Source organism: Polistes canadensis, unplaced genomic scaffold (genome assembly GCF_001313835.1).
Source record: "Polistes canadensis isolate GaletaPanama2010 unplaced genomic scaffold, ASM131383v1 scaffold_2, whole genome shotgun sequence".
Taxonomy (NCBI): Eukaryota; Metazoa; Arthropoda; class Insecta; order Hymenoptera; family Vespidae; genus Polistes; species Polistes canadensis.
In genome coordinates this window covers 975,000-995,285 of record NW_014569549.1, presented here as the reverse complement: position 1 = coordinate 995,285, position 20,286 = coordinate 975,000, and the positions used below count along the sequence as shown (strand labels likewise).

Genomic DNA, 20,286 nt, shown 5'->3' with positions numbered 1-20,286 from the left:
AACATATATAGAAGTATTTAACATGTCCTATTATTTTTTTATTGCAATATGGTGCCGGTTTAGTGGTAGATATATCAGAAATTGTTAAGTCCACAAAGTAAATGTACGTGTAAAACGTGTCTTCATCTTTTCCTTTATAATATTACACTGTTAGAATTAATTACTATCATTTCGTCTTCAGTTTAAAGTCCCTTCATGCGTGTTCCCTTATCAATGCTTATTTGAAAATTAGACATTAAAGTTTTCTTGTATCTCCCTGTTTCGCAGCCCCCGACAGTAACAATGGTCCTTGTGAGTATAAAAAAAAAGTACTAGTTCTATCGGTCTGCTGTATCGCTATGTTATCACGCTATTGCATCGCACTTTGTTTGATTCTACGTGCACGATTAAAACACAAAAGTATCGAAGCAAGGAAAATTAAATGTTAATGAGATTGAAATTTAAATAATATCGCATCGTAATAACATATCACGTTTTAAAATAAAAATGGTTAAACAAATTGTATCGATCAATTTCTTGCTTCGATCGGCAAGTTTGCTTCTTTCTTTCATAAAACGTCTTACAGACATGGACACAATTTTGTTCTAACATTTGAAACAATGGTATGCGAACTAATCAATTTGCATGGTCATTAATTCTCCACGACGATCGTTATATTAAACGAAGGGTAACGCTGAAGATAAAATTAGACAATTTCAAACATACAAATGAGAACGAATGATCATCGTTGCATACCTACATTATTTATTGCGACTGATGGAAATTTGGAATTTCCTATTAGAAGATAATTATTAAATGATCACGCACGAATAGACAGAACACTCTTAATACAAATATATATATATATATTTATGTATTTATATCTCTCTTACATCTACCATTTAACAATTTCATAAACATTCCAATTAACACAAACGGTGTTCTGTCTAATAAATTATGCTTCTTAATGACACAAATTAAAATTTGTTTTATAATATCTTCGTTGAGATTTTCTTTTTTTCCAAGTAGATATAATATAAGCTAAATAACAACTGGTAGCAAGTATTAATATGAAAAATTGCTTCGGCAATTACTAACACCAAGCTATACTAACAGTTTATAAAATTAACCATTTCTGACTACATCCTATTTACATTATTAACGCTCAAGAAAAAAACAAACATAATTTGTTTTATAGCACGCTGGTTTTTACTATCCGACGAATCCTCCTTTTGTTTTTATACATAAAAACGCTTTAGTCGTACACTTTGCTCCATGGACTTTTTTATTTGTATTTCATTTACAACGTTTTACATCGAATAAAACTCAATACTCACTCAGTTTCATTAGCACATAATATCAATAAATAGCTTGTTTTTTTTTACACGACTTGGAGCATAGTGTTCCTGAAACGCACAATGTCGTTAAATTTTTAAAGTCGCTCTCGTCGCCATATTTCATTTTTGGAATTTCGCCAATACCAAGGGCTCATTATTGAAACATATATTTTTTTTTATTTCCATACAACTCTTGCAGCTTTTCTTTGTTCGCATGTTATGTCTGTACCTTGTGAAATCGTTGATAAAGAAAAAGCACAAGAGTTTGAAACTTCCTTTATTACATTATAATTATTTTCATGTTTTTTTTAATCTATACTAATCACATATAGTACGAAATAACGCGTTAAAAGGTACAGACATTCCAGTAGCACTCACAGAATCACAACGTTTTTCAAAAACGCGTGTATTCTATGAGATTGCAATCATTAGTGTTCTTTGACGTTCACGAATCCGACAAAATCATTGTGAAATATTAATATGAATTTTGGTCTTTTACATATTCATATTTAAAAATGTTCACATAAAAAAAAAAAAAAGGAAAATAATGAAAATTAATGGTAAAAGATTGACGGATTCGTGAATGATCGGTCGCATAGTGCTTTGGGTCTACAATCTTCTCTCTTCAATAAATCAGGTGTAATCTATGTGGTGGATGAGCTGGATTATGAACAAAAGAAGCAATACGAGCTGACCGTACGTGCCACTGACAGTGTGTCAGGGGTTTACGCGGAGGTGCTCGTTAGCATACTCGTTCTTGATGTCAACGACTGTCCTCCCGAATTTACTCAAGACTCTTACAACATTTCCGTCTCCGAGGCAGCACCATTTGGTACTTCCGTTTTGAAAGTCAGTTCCCGAGATAACGACACAGGTAAGATGGCATCATATATTTTTTAACAATTTTATATAACCGGAACAAAAAAGTAAGAATGCTTGAATATTTCTTTTCGTATTTATTTGTTTTGTTTAGGTATAAATCAAAAGGTACGTTACGCGATCCAAAACGATACAGAAAATAGAAATGATTTGTTCCACATCGATCCCGAAGAAGGTGTAATCTTTTTAAAGAGATCGTTGGATCACGAAAGTCACGAATCTCATCATTTTACCGTAGTTGCGATAGATCGTGGGGTACCAAGCCTATCAAGCACAGCTCACGTTTGGGTAACCGTAATCGACATGAACGACAATCCACCCAAGTTCGAACAACCATCTTACACGTGCTTCTTATCGGAACACGCCGAACGAGGACAGTTTGTAACAGTTGTATCAGCGAGCGATCCAGATTACGTAGACGAGAAACTAACCTATACGATCGTCGGTGGTAACGAACAACAAACTTACAACATCGATCAATCCACCGGTATAATTTCTTTAATTAACATGCAAAACTTTGGCGAACATAAGTTAAGCATGTTGAACGTTTCGGTGACTGATGGAGTATATACCAGTTTTACTCGAGTAAAGATCGAGATATTACCAGCAAATAGACATAATCCCAAGTTTCCCAATCCAGTGATCGAAGTTACCGTGTTGGAAAATCAATTACCTGGTCGACTGGTTACCAGCGTGTTAGCAACAGATGAAGATTTTGGGGAATACGGAACTATCATTTACAGCATTCCCTCTAACTTGTTGAGGGAAATTTTTGACATAAATAAACTCACTGGTGAAATAGTTACGAGGAAGAAACTCGATCGAGAGAAGCAAAAGCTTTATGAGATTCCAGTTATGGCAACGGACGGTGGTGGAAGATCTGGTTTCGTAATGGTTCGAGTGAAAGTCGGAGATGAAAATGACAATCCACCTATTTTCTTATTGAGAGAATATAAAGCAACGATTCATAGTAATCTTTCGGTTAATATGTCTTTCCTAAAAGTTAAAGCTCAAGATATTGACGAAGACGAAGCTGCAAAAATCACCTATTCGATCTATGAGCCACAGAATTCCGATGCCAGAGCATTATTTGGAATTAATCCCGAGACTGGTGCTTTGTATCTACAAAAAAGTGCCATACCTTGGGGTAAGTTATCATTAAAAAATCTTATAAAAAAGAAAACCTTAACGAATTGTACATCATAATTAATTATCTATTATATTATTTTTTTTTAGAAAATCAATTATTCGAGATTTTCATTCGAGCAGAAGACAAAGGTACGGCTCCTCATCACACGGATGTGCCTTTAAATGTCTACATTATGGCTCCTCAAGACATTCCTCCATTGTTCGAACGCAAAGAAGGAAAATTCTTTATTTCGGAAGATTCTCCAATAGGAACACCAATAACGAGATTAAAAACAGTCACGAATAGTACCGTCAAATATCGTATTGTATCAGGAAATGAAGATTCGCCGTTCTTCCTGATCGATTCTCATGGTCAAATAACTTTGGCAAGACCATTAGACCGAGAACAGAAAGATAACCATTTGATCGGTGTTCTAGCTGAAACAGATTCGAGTCCTCCGCTTACGGCTCTCGCAGAAATATCTCTTCAGGTTTTCGATGAGAATGATCATGCGCCAAAATTCGAAAGCAATCCTTACGTTATTTCTTTAGCGGAAAATGTAGAGGAGGGAACGTCTATTTTGAAAGTTATTGCACATGACGAGGATCTCGGTAGCAACGGAGAAGTTCGATATTCATTTGGATCCGATATCGGAGAATTGGCGAATGTCTATACTGTCGATGTATATACTGGCTGGATTTCCACCTTGGTACAACTCGATAAGGAAAAACAACCGGAATATAAGTTTCAGGTAAGAATTGCGAAAAAGTTATGAATTATTACGTAAGAATCAAATTATTTAAACGTTTTTTAATTGTTCAAGGTGGTAGCTACCGACAACGGAAATCCAAAACACTTCGCAAGAACATCGGTACATATCAAATTAAAAGATTATAATGACAATCCACCGGCTTTTGCTGATGATCATTATGCGGCAGCTGTGAACGAGGACGCCTTGCCTGGAACGGTAGTTGTAAAATTGATCGCAGTCGATAAAGACACATCCGTCGTAACGCCTATAGAATTCTACATAACGTCGGGTGATCCAAGATCTCAATTTCAAATCAGATCGACGGGAGAAGTATACGTTGCGAAAACTTTGGATAGAGAAACGATCGATCATTACGAACTTGACATTGTCGGTACAGATGGGAAATATGTTTTCGACACAAAAGTAACTGTCCAAGTTTTAGACGTTAATGACAATCCTCCCTACTGTTTGAGATATCGTTATAGAGAAGTTCTTTCGGAAGGATCACATCCAGGTACTTACGTACTCACCGTGCTTGCTACAGATTACGACGATGAACCAAACGCCAAGTTACGTTTTTACTTGACTGGTGAAAACAATGATAAATTCTCTTTGGACAAAGAAACGGGTGTCTTAAAAATGGTCGGTCAATTGGATAGAGAAACTCAAGCCAAATATTCACTGACGGCTCATGTACAGGACAGGGACAAACCTTCTTGGGAATGTTCTTCTCAATTGGAAATTCTCGTATCCGACTTAAACGACAACATGCCTAAATTCACAATGCAAACTTACAGTACGACTCTTCCTGAAGATGTTGAAGTGGGAACTTTAGTAACAAAAGTTCATGCTACGGATGACGATATTGGTATAAATCGTAAAATTAGATACGAATTCATCGATTCCGCGGACGGACATTTTCTAATCGCTACTGATAGTGGCATAGTCACACTAGCCAAACCGTTGGATAGGGAAACTAAAGCTATGTACAACGTCACTATTAAAGCACTCGATCAGGGAACACCACAACTCGTTAACGTAGCTTCGCTAATTGTCAATGTTCAAGATATTAACGATAATCCACCGGAATTCGCGTCGAAACTTTACTATTCAAAAGTCCCAGAAGTTTACACGGTTGGTACCGAAGTGGTAAGAGTCCTTGCAACATCCAAAGATACCGGAGTCAATGCTGATGTTTATTATTCGATCGTGGGTGGAAACGAACATAAAAAATTCCAAATAGATACAAAAACCGGTGTGATCACAATTGCCGAACAACTGGATTACGAACGAGCTCGTGATTACTTTTTAACGATTCAAGCCATTGATGGTGGAATCCCACCTTTAAGCAATCATGCTACGGTTAACATCACAGTCATTGATAGCAATGATAATGCACCAATATTCAGTGAAGTTTCCTATCGAGCATCGATCAGAGAAGATGCTAAAATCGGAGAAAGAGTCACGCAGGTACGACTTCTATTAATTATGTTTTAATAATTACCAATCCGTTTCGAAATTATTTATGTTAATGATAAATCTGCTTGTAGGTTTTCGCAAAAGATCTCGACAGTGAGGAGAACGGAAATGTGTCTTATTACATAGAACGAGGAGACAGGCAAAAGCAATTTAGTATCGATCAGAAAACTGGACAAATTACGGTCGCGGCACCTCTCGATCGAGAAGAGGTAAGTATGACCTTAATGAAGAAGGCTTTGAAAAATCAATGAAATAAGATAAATTTCAAAGTAACTTTTTATAATTTTCTCTTACCGTGACTTTTCAGATCTCTAATTACATATTGGAAATTCACGCACGTGATAGTGGTTTGCCAATGCTTTCGAGCTTCGTCATGGTGAATATTGAGATCCTCGATGCAAACGATAATCCACCATTGTTCTCGACGCCAAATTATACAGCTGTCGTTCAGGAGGACAAACCAATCGGTCACGTTATTCTCCAATTTGTCGTTACCGATGCTGACACTGAACCCAACGCTGCACCTTACACGTTCGACTTTCGTTCTGGAAACGAAGGTGATGCTTTTAGATTGGAACAAGACGGTACTCTTCGCACAGCCACCAAATTTAATAACAGAGTTAAAGACAAGTACATTTTGCACGTCCGTGTATTCGACAATGGAAGCCCACCATTGTATTCCGATTCATGGGTTGTGGTAAAAGTGATTGAAGAATCTCAATATCCACCCGTCATTACGCCTCTCGAAGTGATCATTAATTCTTATAAGGACGAATATCCTGGCGGTATTATCGGTAAAGTTCATGCGACGGATCAAGATCAATACGACACGTTGCTATTTAGTTTGGTGCCATCTTTACCAGCATTCAATACTGATCTTTTTGAAATAAATAAATTTGATGGAACGTTAATAGCTTTGCCTAGGCTCGATGTTGGTGAATACAGAGTTAACGTCAGTGTCACCGATGGCAAGTTTCATTCTCATGCTATTGTAAAAGTTAACGTCGATCTGATAACAGATAAAATATTAGAAAATTCAATGATCGTGAGGTTTAGAGAGGTCAGCCCAGAAGACTTCATATTAAGTCATCGAAAAGGATTCGTCAGAACAGTTCGTAATGCTATGAGCTGTAAATTAAAAGATATCATAATCATTAGCGTTCAACCTTCGCTCGACGAAATTAATATGATTAAATCACGAGCGACCAGAGAAGCTGTACACAACGATTTAGATCTTCTTTTCGCCGTGAAAAAACCAACCACGCCACTAGGAACGATCTCATTTTTCTCTTCGGAAGATCTCAGAGAAGCTTTGAATCAGCGTATTGAAGAGCTTGAAGAATTGACGAAGCTGGTAGTCGAAGAAATGGTTAGGTTACAGTGCATCAAAGGTTACTGCGTTTTCGGAGATTGTCATTATAAAATCAATCTGGATCCTACGTTTATGACACCAGTAGCTACCGATACAATGAGCTTCGTATCGCCACGACATCGTCATAAAATGGAATGCGATTGCAAAGAAGGATATGCCGGAAATCATTGTGAAGTAATCGTCAACGAATGCGCTCGAAATCCATGTCCACTATTTAAAGTTTGCGTACCAGACTCCAGCATTCAAGGCTATTCCTGTCAGTGTCCGGATGGTTTTGCAGGACAAACTTGCGACATTGATATTTCCAAGTGTCACGACGAGGCCTGTTATATACCACGGAATCCAATATCTTTCAGTGGTAAAAGTTATGCACATTATAGAATCGATAAGGCAATGATAAGACAAACAATTGAGGACCGCCTAAGTCTATCTCTTAGAATTAGAACAATGCAACCAACGGGTAATCTTATGTATGCGGCTGGTAAAGTGGATTATAACATTCTCGAAGTAGCAAACGGCGTTATTCAATATAGATTCGATTTAGGGAGTGGCGAGGGTTTGGTCCGAGTGAGTAGTGTCTACGTTAGCGATGGACAATGGCATGAGGTAGAATTGGAACGAGAAAGCAACAGCGCTAAATTAACCGTCGATGGAAAACACGTAGCACATGGTTCAGCGCCTGGAATCAATGACATTCTCAATCTTCAATCGGACGATCTCTACTTGGGTGCGGAAGTAAGACAACATCCTTCAATTCTCGGCTATGAAGATGTTCAACGAGGATTCGTTGGTTGCATGGACGACGTGAGGATTGCTAGAGTATCATTTCCATTGCATATGAGTGGTGCCAGTACCATCGCAATTTTAAGACGTTTCGCCAATATTGAGTTCAGTTGCGATACCGCGGTCGTCCTAATACCACCTGGTATTTGTGGTTCTCAGCCTTGTCAAAACGGTGGTACGTGCAAAGACTCCGGCGCGGATAGTTATGAGTGTCAGTGCCACAGCAGATTCACTGGAAAGACTTGCGAGAATGACACGGATCCGTGTGCTTCGTCTCCATGCCTTTACGGTGGTCGTTGCAAGATCACTCCGGAGGGTGGTGATTTTATCTGCGAATGCAATGGATCAAATTTAACAGGTAAACGCTGCGAATTTGGAAAATACTGCAGTCCGAATCCGTGCAATCACAGTGGCGTTTGCGAAGAAGGTAACAATGGACCAATATGCAAGTGTCAAGGCTTCACTGGCGAACATTGCGAAAATGACGTTAACGAATGCGATGCGAATCCGTGCACGAATGGTGGAACTTGTGTGAACGAGATCGGAACGTACAGATGTGTGTGCCCACCGAATATGACTGGTTTTAATTGCGGCAATCCTGCTATCTCAACACCTATTATATCCAGTCACTTTAATATCACCTGGGAACTATTCATGTGGATCGGTATCGCACTTGTCATCAACATTTTATTCATCGTTGCATGCATTGCTTGCCGAAAAATAAGAATTAAACGATCAAGAGCGCGAGCCAACAACATCAATAACGAAACAAGAAAGCAGATTGTTTTGAATTCGGCCCGACCTCACGAGCACGAGTTCAAGCGCAGCTCGAAGTTGAGCAATCTCGAAGTGATACAGGTACAAAATCTACAAGCTTACCTATTACTTATTTTAGTCCGCGGAGGATTACTAATTCGGAGCTGTTTAAACTCGATTAGCGATGCCGTTCTAACTTCTCTGTAGTTCGCTTTCTCTCTACTTATCAGAAGTAGGATTATTACTAAACAGCGAAGAGAGAAGCGAAATAGAGATTAGCAGTAGTCGCTTTAACGCGTGAAATTTTAACGGCTCCTGGCAGTAAACGCATGCACTTGAAAATTCCGTTTAAAGCCGCTAGTCGTCGTAGTTACTTTATGCGTATTTTCATTTCATGCCGTTCTCTTTTTTTTGCGATCATTTTTGCGATAGGCTTTCCTTCCGTCTATGATGGAGATAGGTATGATGTATTACCTATATATAGTATAATACATTATATGTATACATTCCCACAGACGAAGTATGTGTGCTTTGCGTTTTTTAAGGTTTTCGTGTGATTCTTTCTTTTACAGAGAGAACCTCCCCAATGTCCTCCTAGACCCGCCTCCTACACTCCCAGCTCTAACAACGAACCAACCGCGTATGGTAACACAGCTGCGGTAGCTCTCAATAATTTGGACACCCTGCGTAGCTACGGTAGCGCGGGCGACGAGCTGGAAAATTTTCCCCCAGATTATTTAAGAAATTTAAATCGCACCACCCCAGTCCCTCCTCCGTCTTTAACCCTTACCAATTCGGTGGTCGGTGGAAATCCCACGAGCAGCGACACGGACAGCCTGCATAAGCCCACGTGGCAAGAACAGATGCAGCTGGCCTCTTTCATCACGGACACGACCAAAATAAAGAACGGTGAGTGGAGTGCTGGCTAAATTGGCCTTGCTCTATTCCCTTATCCTTTGATCGATCCCTTTTTAGCTTTTTACTTTATGATTTGCTTGCTGCATGTTCTCTTTCTCTTTCTCTCTCTTTCTCACTCTCTCTCTCTCTATCTCTCTCTCTTATTCTCTCTTTCATTCTCTTTCATTCTCTCTCTGTCTCTCTTTTTCGAATGGGTGGAACCAGCGCTTCTTTGTCCACCTATTCTTTAACCATCGTTCTCTAAAACTTCTCTCCTCGATTAAAATCGAGTTAGTTTTCGTCGGCGAACGTACATACGCGTCTCTTATCTTTGGGTGTGTAGCCGATTCGATTAACCCCAGCATTATCGTGTTGTGTGCACTAACAGACCTGAAACGAGCGAGCCCAGTGGTACCGGAGCTGACCACTGGAGGACTTCTACTAAATTCAGCTCGACGAACGCCTCACGGAGGTGGGACCTCTATCGCTTCCCTGACGTCCATCGAGGATGATCCTCGCATCGTTGGTGGTAAGTCGATACGGTCTGCCTGTCGATTTTTCTCTCTCTCTCTTTTTTTTTGTTTGATTTTTTTCTTCGTCCTTTTTTTTCTTCTCTCTCCTTTTTTTGTTTATCCCTTTTCTTCGGGCTGCTTCGCTTATTGCTATATATTATCTATCTTATTAGAGTATATACTATTTTCTATTATTCTTTTTTTCTATCTTTTCTCATCGTATCTATTTCTTAATTTCTCTCGTTCTCTCACTCTCTCTCTCTCTCTTTTTCTCTCTCTTTCTCTCTCTTTCTTTCTCTTTCTATCTTTTTTGATTTCTTCTTTTATATTTCTGATCGAACGAACTGCTTCCTTTCGCTCCGTAACGCGGCACTGCCAACAGGCTGACGCATGTAGGCGTGTTCGGAGTACAGTTGTTGTCTGCAATGCTTTTAGGGTATCACTGGGACTGTTCAGACTGGGTCAGGCCAAGCCAGAACCCCTTACCTAACATCACGGAGATACCTGGCAGCGAAGTTCCAGACTCGTCCAGCTTCCACAGCAATGAGAGTAACGAGTCGAACACTCATCAATTATCGTCAAGTAAGGAACGGTCAAGCATGTTGGGATTAATGTATACGCGTTAATGAGCTTCGTACTATTATTGCAGATATAACTATTCTACGTAGTGTAATAATATCTCCTTTAGATCATTAGAACGCTTGTAGCACCTGCCAATGAAGATGCACTTTAATCAAGGATTAAACGGTTCTTCTATGATTAACACGACTGCATGCCATCAAGACTATCTTTTAAAGAACCACTTCGAAATAATACACTTCTATGTCTATTTTTAATACTATCCTAACTAATCGTGCACACATATCGTAGGTATAATTTACTAGCTCGCCTAAGTCGTGCCTTTCAAATAATTATACCAGGCGATTACAAACAGATCAAGTTATTTATAAAATGATAGTGAGCACATTAAATATTCATAATTCAAAGTAGATCATTCTTAATTCACGACGCGATCTAACAAAAATAGTGTTTTCCTCTAGTATAGTCTATATAATTATGCTGGGCATGCACACAAATGTTGATCGATCAAAGTTAAAAAAAAACAAACAAACAGAAACATACCTGAAATAAGAGTTGAATTTTATTTAAAATATGTTCCTAAAATGAGATAAAAAAAGAAAAAAAAAAAGAAAACATTCGATATTCAATTATTAATTAAAATATTTTTCCACAGTGCACGGTCCAATAGATCAAACGAGAGACATCGAGACCTTGAACGAGGATCAGGAGTCCGAGTACGTCGGTGATTCAGAATGTGGAACCGAATTTTCGGAACGGTATCACCATTGTACTGAGACACAACGTTTGAATCCTTTGGACAGTGGCGGGGAAGGGGAATATAAGTACAAAGGTTCCGAAAGTTATCTACGACATCCGAATTCTTATCTCCCCCATTATAATATTCACACGGATACCGAAAACGAGACGAATCCATTGAACGGACGTTTGAGCACATTAGAATCTGACGAGGAAGAAGATGACGTAGTGCCTTATGGTTTTCCAAGCACCCGCCGCAATCGATGCCACAAAGGGGATGAAGTAGACGAAATTGGTTCGGTTATCACGACGCTCGAGGAGAGAAATTCTTTGTTGGGTGGTGCTACGAGCAACAGTGATCTCTCAACGAATCTCTGCGAAATCGATGATTCCGAATACGAAATAGCCGATCAAAAAAGTAACGGACGTTTGTGGTTGTCTGGTAACGGTATCACTCAAACCTCGGTGTGACGAACGGTGCTACAGGAAGATTCGATTAGACTGATTCGAAACGCGTTTTCCTTCGTACTTTTCTCAGCACTACTACGAGGGAATCCAGGTGTTTATAAATCTACTGTTTTGTATATAGATATTATCGAATTAGTTAGACAGTCTGTACAGATAGAGTTACATAAATAAGGAAACTGATAAACGTTATATACATATTATATTAATTAGACACCGGTGTGCGATCGTCTATTATATCTCGAATTGACGGTATGTAGGTAATTAATTAATTGATTAATTAATTAATTATTATTACAGCACCAGTACACCGTGCCTAAAAACTCTCAACGCGATATAGAGTTTTAGGTACTAACGTACTTAATTTTGCAATTCCTCGGAAAAATTTACTTTATACTACTCGATTCTTATTTCTGTATTAAAATATTTTTGATTTATATTTCTTTGATAATCGTTTTACGAGCTTACCATTATCGGAATGTGCCGAAAATTATTTTCTATTTTGCGTTTACCTGTTTTTCTTTTGCTGGGAGGACAAAAAAGAGAAAAAGATTTATCCGAGCAAAGAAGTATTTCATAGAAACTACAAACATTATATATATATACATTTAAAAAATTATTTCAATTAAAAGTTATTATTTCATCAAAAAAGAAGTAAACTTAATAAATCACGACCGCGTCGTCAGACCAATGACTATCGTTTAATAAATCTATCATTTAAAACTTGGATATTATCCGCAACTATAATTCCAGCGCTAAAAATACATAAGTATCTTTATGTATTTTTACTATTCGCTAACTGATTTTATTTTGATTACGTGTAAAAATGAAGAGAAACGGACTACTTAATGAATATAAATGAATGAATAAATATATATATACATACACAGACACACACTTATGTAGAGAATAAGTACTGTATAGATTAGAAAAATGAATTGACTCTAGTGAAAGAAACAAAAAATGAAAGAAAAAATTTGCTACTTCTGCGAGCGTTAAATGCACGCATCGAGTCGCTAGCAGATTAATAATAATTTAAAAAAATAAAAAAATAAAAAAAAGATATGAAATATTTTTACTGTGATGATAATAATGTTTATACGATGATCAAATACTATAAATAATATCGTAATAATTGCAATGTTAACGATGCGAGATTTTGATAAAGAACAAAAGAAAAACTAAAAAAGGGAAAATGAAGAGTTTAAGAGAGAAAGAGAGAGAGAGAGAGAGAGAGAGAGAGAGAGAGAGCATGCGTAAATCGAGTCAACGTTCCATTTGTTTATAAATTTATTAATTAATCATTTTTTATTTCTTTACTCTCTTCCGTGAACCATTACCGATTCTAAAACGATACGATCGATCGCATTATACATGGTGCTACTATCTATCTTATGTCACACTTCACCGATTAACTATTACACATGTCTCTTTAATAAGACTGCACAGCGAATACATTGCCGTTTCGCTGACCGTCATTGCTCTTCATCATTTCATCATTCATGATTCATTAACACGCTATAGATTTTGCAATGGTATAAATGAGATCCGTATAAACGTTAAAAAAGAGACGTACTTCTTAAACTGCCGATTTCATTCTTAATGCCATATTATTGAACACATTTCTGTTGATTAATTTTTTATGAATTATATAAATATATATATATATAAACACAGATACAAAAACACAGACACAGGTATATATACATACATATATACATGTATAAAGAAAGAAAGAGAGGAAAACAGTTATTACGTGCCTAAGGTCTTTAATCATTGTCACTTCCCTAACGTGTAATTTCCGTTTTATCAATATATGTATAGAGGCAGCTTTAATGGGTGAGGTATATATGTTTTTATACATATAGAGAATAATTATCGAGAAATTCAGTTTTATGTTCCTGTTCATTAATGAACCGTACGTAAGTGTACGTCCCATACGTCGTATTTTAAAGGGACGAAATTAGCAAGATGCAAAATGTTTAAATAATATAATGCGAAAACAGGGTGTTTTTTCTTTAAACGTTTGACCAAGAGCGGAAATAAAAGCGTTTTTTTTATGTAAGTTTAATAATTATTGTTTCGTCTAGTTTGAAAGTCTCGCACGCGTCATTTAAATGGATACAATTGAACCCAAATAATTTATTCTATATTAGAATGAAATAAAAAGATTGTACAGTTAATTTAAAATAGATTGTATCGGGATCGTCATCGATGAACGTGTTGAGACTTTTAATATGCGTCGGAACGATAGACTTTTCCTAAATATTAAGATTAATTTTAATTATTGACAAAACGATCTACACTTATATAGCCCTCTCTGGTCAGAAACATTGAAACGAAGTTGACCTGCCATTCTTTTTTATACATTTTATTTAAAAAAGAACGATCAAACCGATTACGCGCATATCATGTTATTATTAGTAGAAAGAAAAGAAAACCAGCATATAAGATTAAATAAATGATTTAAATAACATCGTGTAATTAATAAACAATTTGGCTTTTCCTTCAGCCATTGTGGAACGTTATCCTAAAATGTATTAGTGATTACGTTACATTTACCCGCATCATTTACAATAAATATGCAAAAACTTTATTGAGCGATCGGAATTGACAAAAAAATAAACATAATTGATTTATATGCCATCATTTTTTATTTATAATATTTTAAGAAGAAGCTTTAACTTTAGGCCTACATACTCGCGGGTTATTTAAGATTTCCAATCAAGTAAGAATTATAGGAGATAAATGTTTGTTTTTCATGTCAGAAATAAGGATACACTACAAGTGTTTAAATGAATTAATTATTAAGGAAGTTTAAATGGAAAGTGGGTACAACTTCTAAATTCTCTTCAGATTAACCCTGCTCATAGAATACATATCGATAAAACAAAATCTTTCAAAGAATGAGGAACTTGACTTATTATAATTATAAGGCTATAATTAATTTGTACAAGGTCAACCTATTGTAATAAAGAAACCAATCTTGCCTATAATTTATTAAACTGTTAATAATTATCACTTCATTTCACAATTTTTATACTTATTTTCATTCGCCGAATATTTGCACATAAGTGCATAATACAGTTAAGATGAGTTTATACAATATAGTTACTAAAAAATGTTAATTTATTTTATATTTAACATAAAAAAAAAAAACAAATAGGTAAACTAACATTTATTTGGTTGTTTATTTTAAAAATGTTAAAATACTTTTTTTTTATTTAAATTCGACACATTATCTACAACAAAGTCTTAGAATTAACTTAAATTTTTTATTAAGCATAAACCTAAGTTTAGTGTTTCTCCAGAGCCAACGTTAGTAATTCGTTCATTGGATTTAAAAGTATACGTGGATCTTCAATCAACCCTGCACCGACCATTGCACCCATGAATAGCTGAAATGTTGATTTGAAAAATATGGTTATATAAATAAATAAATATATATATATAGTTAACCCAGCCATGCGTTGTTGTGGCTTTGTTATAATACGCTGATTTAATATAATACTAAACTATTCAATGCAGTCAAATTAGTATTCAGTTATAATTTCGGAGAGTTGAAATTAAGTACAAAACATAAAATTTTATAAATGTTCATTTTTAGCAATTTTTAAGATTATTTTTTTCATTTTAAATTATAACAATTAATAATTTTAATTTAAAGTGACAAACTAAATATGTATATAAACCGAAATCAACTACAAAAAACATTAAAGTATATTAATACAATGACTTAGACTGCCATATGTCAGAGAATTATGGAACTTATAAATACTTACAACCCTTTGTCCTATAAAAAATAATCGCGATAAAAACTATCCTATTTTCTAAGTTGGAATAAAGCACACAAAATGAAAAAAATTTCATTAAGATCGGTTAAGTAGTTTCGGAGTTCATCGCGGACAAGCACTCTGACACTGAATTTTTATATATATAGAAGATAGAGATAGATAGTCAAGTTATATTTGAAAATTATTACATACTTGTTGTATGAGGAGATCCGCAAGCTTGGAATCGTTTTTCGTTAATTGACAAAGTTTTTTAATTAAAGGATGAGATGGATTGATTTCAAATCTTGGTTGAAGAATATTGTATCGCATTTCTTCATTCAATTGATGACTCTGTGTGCGTATAAAATGTCTTGCACTGGCCATATCTTGAACAGTGACTACACAAGGATGTGACTCAAGACGATTTGTCATTTTAACATCGAAAGCTTTTTTCTTCAATAGATTTTGCATATAGCTTACGAGAGCATCCAATTCTTCTTTATTGATAACACCTAAAAAAAATATCAAAAACTATAAAATTTTAGAACATTTAAAAAAAAATTGAGGAAAAAAGAAACGCAGAAACAATATACGAACCTAAATTTTCTGCTTTAGTAGCGCTGCTATCATCTCGCATCTCTTTTTCCACCGATATTAAATTATAAGAATTAAATTGCCTTAGATGCATCAAAACTAATTCATCATAAGGTTCATAACAAAATAGAACTTCAACGTTTCGTTTTTTAAGAGATTCGTAGTATGGTGACTGCTCCGCTAAAGTTCGACTAAAAACATAAATTGTTTTAAAATAAAATTATCGTGGAAAAAATTCAAGAAAATGATAAAAATATATAATAATTAGTTCTTACTTAGGCGCTGACAAATAATATATATTTTTTTGGTCCTGAGCAAGACGACTACAATACTGCGGAAGACTAATTAGTTCATTTGGAGATTTTGCAGAAGATTCGAATCTTAATAATTTTCCTATATCTTCCTGCAAATATATATATATATATATTATAAATTGATTATTACAACAGATGGTATAAAAAGAGCAACATTTCTAGAATATAAATGTTCAAAAAATCACCTTTTCAGATTGATCATTGCTAGTAACGATACCCTCTTTCAAATATAGTCCATAATCTACATAAAATTTATTAAAATCTTCAGGTTGTTTTACAGATCGTTCTTGTAAAAATTTCAGTACGCGAGCTGTAAGTACACTACGTAATTTTCTAAAAACGTTAAAAATATTATTTTGCGATGCATTCCCGTGTAATATGAATTAACAAATAATTATACAATTTTTAATCATCTTACCCAATCAAAATGCTATTTTGTAACAATTCACGACTTAAATTAAGAGGAATGTCTTCAGAATCAACAACACCTTTTACAAAACGTAACCATTTTGGTAAAAGATTTTCCGCTTTACTTTTGATTAAAATTTTTCGACTATACAGAGATACACCTCCAGTAGTGTCTCTGGCTAAATCGAATAGACCTGGTTTCTCTTCCGGAAAATATAATAATGCTTTTATACTCAATGGTACGTCGGTTGTATAATGTAATATGAATCTTGGAACATCTAAACAGTTTCCGATAAACCGGTAAAATTCTGCATGTTGTAGAGGCGTGATATTTTTTGGATCAACCATCCACAGAGGCTAAAAAATCCAATATTTTAATTATTTAAATTAAAATATATACTAAATAAATAAATAAATAAAAAACTATACAAGTAGATATATTGACCCAAATGATCTTATAAAGAGATCGTATGGTTGAACACCAACGGATTGGTACAAGATTTGATATATTTGTAATAGAACTTTAACGTGTTTTCGCAGTAAAACATTTATAACGCACCTTCCAACCAATTTTGAGAAAAAAGTTTTTAAAGTTTTGCTTTTACTTGCTTACGTATTTATATTCTTGTAAATTAATTCATAGCAACCAGCTCGATAGCGTAGGTAGTAGCATTCTCGCTTGTCGCACCGATGGTTAGAGTTCGATTTTTCGTGGAGATTTTATTATCTTTGCTACCACCCCACTTGATTTTTTAAAGTTTTTTTCTTAAAATTGGCTGGAGAGTGCATCGTTATATTTTACTACGAAAACATCTTAAAGGTATACTTATCAATACACCAAATCTTGTACCAATCCGTTGGTGTTCAACCATACAGTCTCCTTATTAACAGCTGAATACCGATTCATACCACAAAATAAAGCAGAAGGTAAATGTAATTGTAAAAATAATATAGAATTATTAAAAAATAATAAATATATATAAAACATCTTACTTGTATGGTATTAGCTCTTTGACCATTAACATAAATAGGACTTCCCACAAAATTACTGTACTTTGTAATGATACCTAACAAAAAACAAAAAACAAAAATTGTAATCAGTGTACAAGAGAGAAAAACTAAAATATTAATTACTTTGAAAAATATTTACCTTTTAGTACGCTTTCATCGCAAAATTCACGAGAGTCGGGTCTTAAATGTATAACAATTTTAGTACCTGCTTGTACACCTTCTGCTTGCGATATTTCAAAAGACCCAGATCTGTCCAATATAATAATGACAAAATTTATTATTAGTTAAATTAATTATTTTAGCTCCTTTATTTTATAATGTAATCATAATAGAAAATATTAAATAACAATTTACCCATCGGATGACCAGCAAAGACCTTCAGCATCTTTCATATAAGATTTTGTATAAACATCAACTTTGTCCGCTACCATAAATGCACTGTAAAAACCAACTCCAAATTGTCCAATAATTTTAGATGGATCTCCTTCACTTTGCTTATCTTTGATTTGTTCCAAAAATGCCTATAACGAAGTTAGTGTGAAAATGTTGTTATAAATTTATTAAATGTAAATTCAGATATATCAACATACTTTGGAACCAGAACGAGCAATTGTTCCTAAATTGGATATTAGTTCTTCACGCGTCATACCAATTCCTGTATCTTGAATAGTCAGAGTACGATTTTGTTTATCAGTAGCAATGTGAATTTCTAAATTTCTATCACCAGCTACTTCTCCTATTTCATTATTGCTTAATCTAAGGTATCTTAATTTTTCCAAAGCGTCACTGGCATTAGATATCAGCTCACGAATAAATACCTATAAATAAATATATTTATTAAAATTCAATTAGTTATTCATAATGATGATTAATAGTGAAATTATAAAAAAATATTTTTAAAACAATGAACAACCTCTTTATCAGAATACAATGATTTTGCAACGATCTGCAATAGCATTTGTGTCTCTGACTGAAACTCATGTTTAGCTTTTTCTCCTGAAAATAAAAATTATTTAATATAGGAATTACAACTATTAATGTACAACTTCACTTATGTTTATTAATATTACCTGTAATTTTTTCTGTATCTTGTATTATATTATGATATTCGGTAGAAGATTGAGTTGCAGTTTGTGATGAGAAACAGCGTATGTAGTTACCAGAAATTGCTAGAAGATAAAATCCAAGTAAAATACTTCAACAATTATGTTAATATTATATACTTTAAAAAATAAAGAAAAATAGTAAAATAAATATTTGATATGATACAATACTCTAATTGTAAGTACTAAAAATAATTACTAAAGTAGCGGCGACATAACCAAATAATCGAAAATATTTTACAAAAATATTATAATAATATCAATAAAAAAAACTATTACCAGCAAATTGTCTGCACGTTCGTTTAATAATCGTTCTCTCGACATTATAAGTTACTTGTCTAGGAAACAATTTTCCTAATTTTATTGCATGTCGGAGCCGAAAGGAGGCCGCCATCTTGAAATACTAGTAAACTCTACAAGAAATATCATGAGGTTAATAGAACTAAAATTCGCTTTTTAACCAATCACAATTAAACATTTTATAAATCCAAAGTCCCTATATCTGACGACCATGAAAACCAAGTAAGTAAATAATATTATTTATTCATTATTTTGTGTGTGTATATATATACAATTAAAAAATATTTCTTAAAAAAATATCTTGTAGAAAAAACTGTACAAATAAGGAACAGAAATTAAACTGAGCAAACTTGATATACTCATTTATTTTAATCTTCGTCTAATAGATATAATTTAAACAATAGAAAAGATGTAAAAATATTATTAACAAAATAAATTATGATGTTTGATTATTTAAGTAGCATTTGACGATTATTTGAATCTTTTTTAAAATATAATGTAAATGCAACTATGTCTTGATATTATTTCGACAAAGGTTGATAAGGTTGGTAAGCCTAGGTTAATGGCTGGGGTCAATGCGCTTGGAAATCTCCGTCTCGACTAGGCACGCGCACGAATTGATCGTCTTCGTTGAAAGAATTGCAAACCGTATCAGAGACTATGCATTCCTTTTATACATTCACCGATGCACCGCATTGCGTCAGGCACACATATTCAGTTTTAGCATAAAATATAATATCAATGTACATATTTTCTTAAAAATTCGATAATCATAAATAAATTTTATTGTAAATGTGTATACATATTGATATTAACTTACTCACATATATTTTTGACGATATAGATAATCGGAACTAAGAATTAATATATTTTAAAAATAATAATCAAATAATTGATGTATATGTAGACAGAAATAAATATTTAAATATATAGGGAGATATATCAAATTTTGTCAGATTAGAATAAGGGAAATATAGAAAGAGGCATTAATATACTATATGGTATATAAATTTTTTTATTATTATTATCTGTATAATATATTTGAAACAATATTATTCTACAACATTGCATAAAAATATACAAAGACATGAAAAAATGTCTTGACTCTCATTCGATAAAACATGTTC

The 20,286-nt window shown here is 34.3% G+C and overlaps 2 protein-coding genes across 8 annotated transcripts in view; one reads left to right on the top strand and one right to left on the bottom strand.

Annotated features, from left to right (window-relative positions):
* Positions 1-14,653, top strand: part of LOC106784946 (fat-like cadherin-related tumor suppressor homolog) — a 303,487-nt gene extending 288,834 nt beyond the window's left edge. For 2 of the 7 annotated variants that reach the window (XM_014745018.1, XM_014744988.1), the window contains 11 exons: positions 268-291; positions 1,954-2,190; positions 2,290-3,342; positions 3,432-4,075; positions 4,148-5,545; positions 5,626-5,763; positions 5,862-8,567; positions 9,038-9,374; positions 9,751-9,891; positions 10,310-10,456; positions 11,109-14,653. In XM_014745018.1, the coding sequence (XP_014600504.1) occupies positions 268-291; positions 1,954-2,190; positions 2,290-3,342; positions 3,432-4,075; positions 4,148-5,545; positions 5,626-5,763; positions 5,862-8,567; positions 9,038-9,374; positions 9,751-9,891; positions 10,310-10,456; positions 11,109-11,662 (7,379 nt within the window). In that variant the 3' untranslated portion in view covers positions 11,663-14,653. Of the gene's footprint in view, positions 1-267; positions 292-1,953; positions 2,191-2,289; positions 3,343-3,431; positions 4,076-4,147; positions 5,546-5,625; positions 5,764-5,861; positions 8,568-9,037; positions 9,375-9,750; positions 9,892-10,309; positions 10,457-11,108 lie in introns of those variants that run through there. The other 5 variants (XM_014744998.1, XM_014745008.1, XM_014745027.1 and 2 more) reach the window with 5 other exon arrangements.
* LOC106784976 (heat shock protein 75 kDa, mitochondrial) lies at positions 14,627-19,284 on the bottom strand. Its single transcript, XM_014745051.1, has 13 exons — positions 19,139-19,284; positions 18,827-18,925; positions 18,670-18,752; positions 18,347-18,574; positions 18,111-18,277; positions 17,896-18,005; positions 17,739-17,812; positions 16,756-17,102; positions 16,523-16,670; positions 16,299-16,426; positions 16,027-16,214; positions 15,643-15,941; positions 14,627-15,054 (listed from the first exon to the last, which is right to left on the bottom strand). The coding sequence occupies exons 1-13, from the start codon at positions 19,251-19,253 to the stop codon at positions 14,953-14,955; spliced, it is 2,088 nt and encodes a 695-aa protein (XP_014600537.1). The 5' UTR covers positions 19,254-19,284; the 3' UTR covers positions 14,627-14,952.
* Between the last annotated feature and the right edge of the window lie 1,002 nt (positions 19,285-20,286).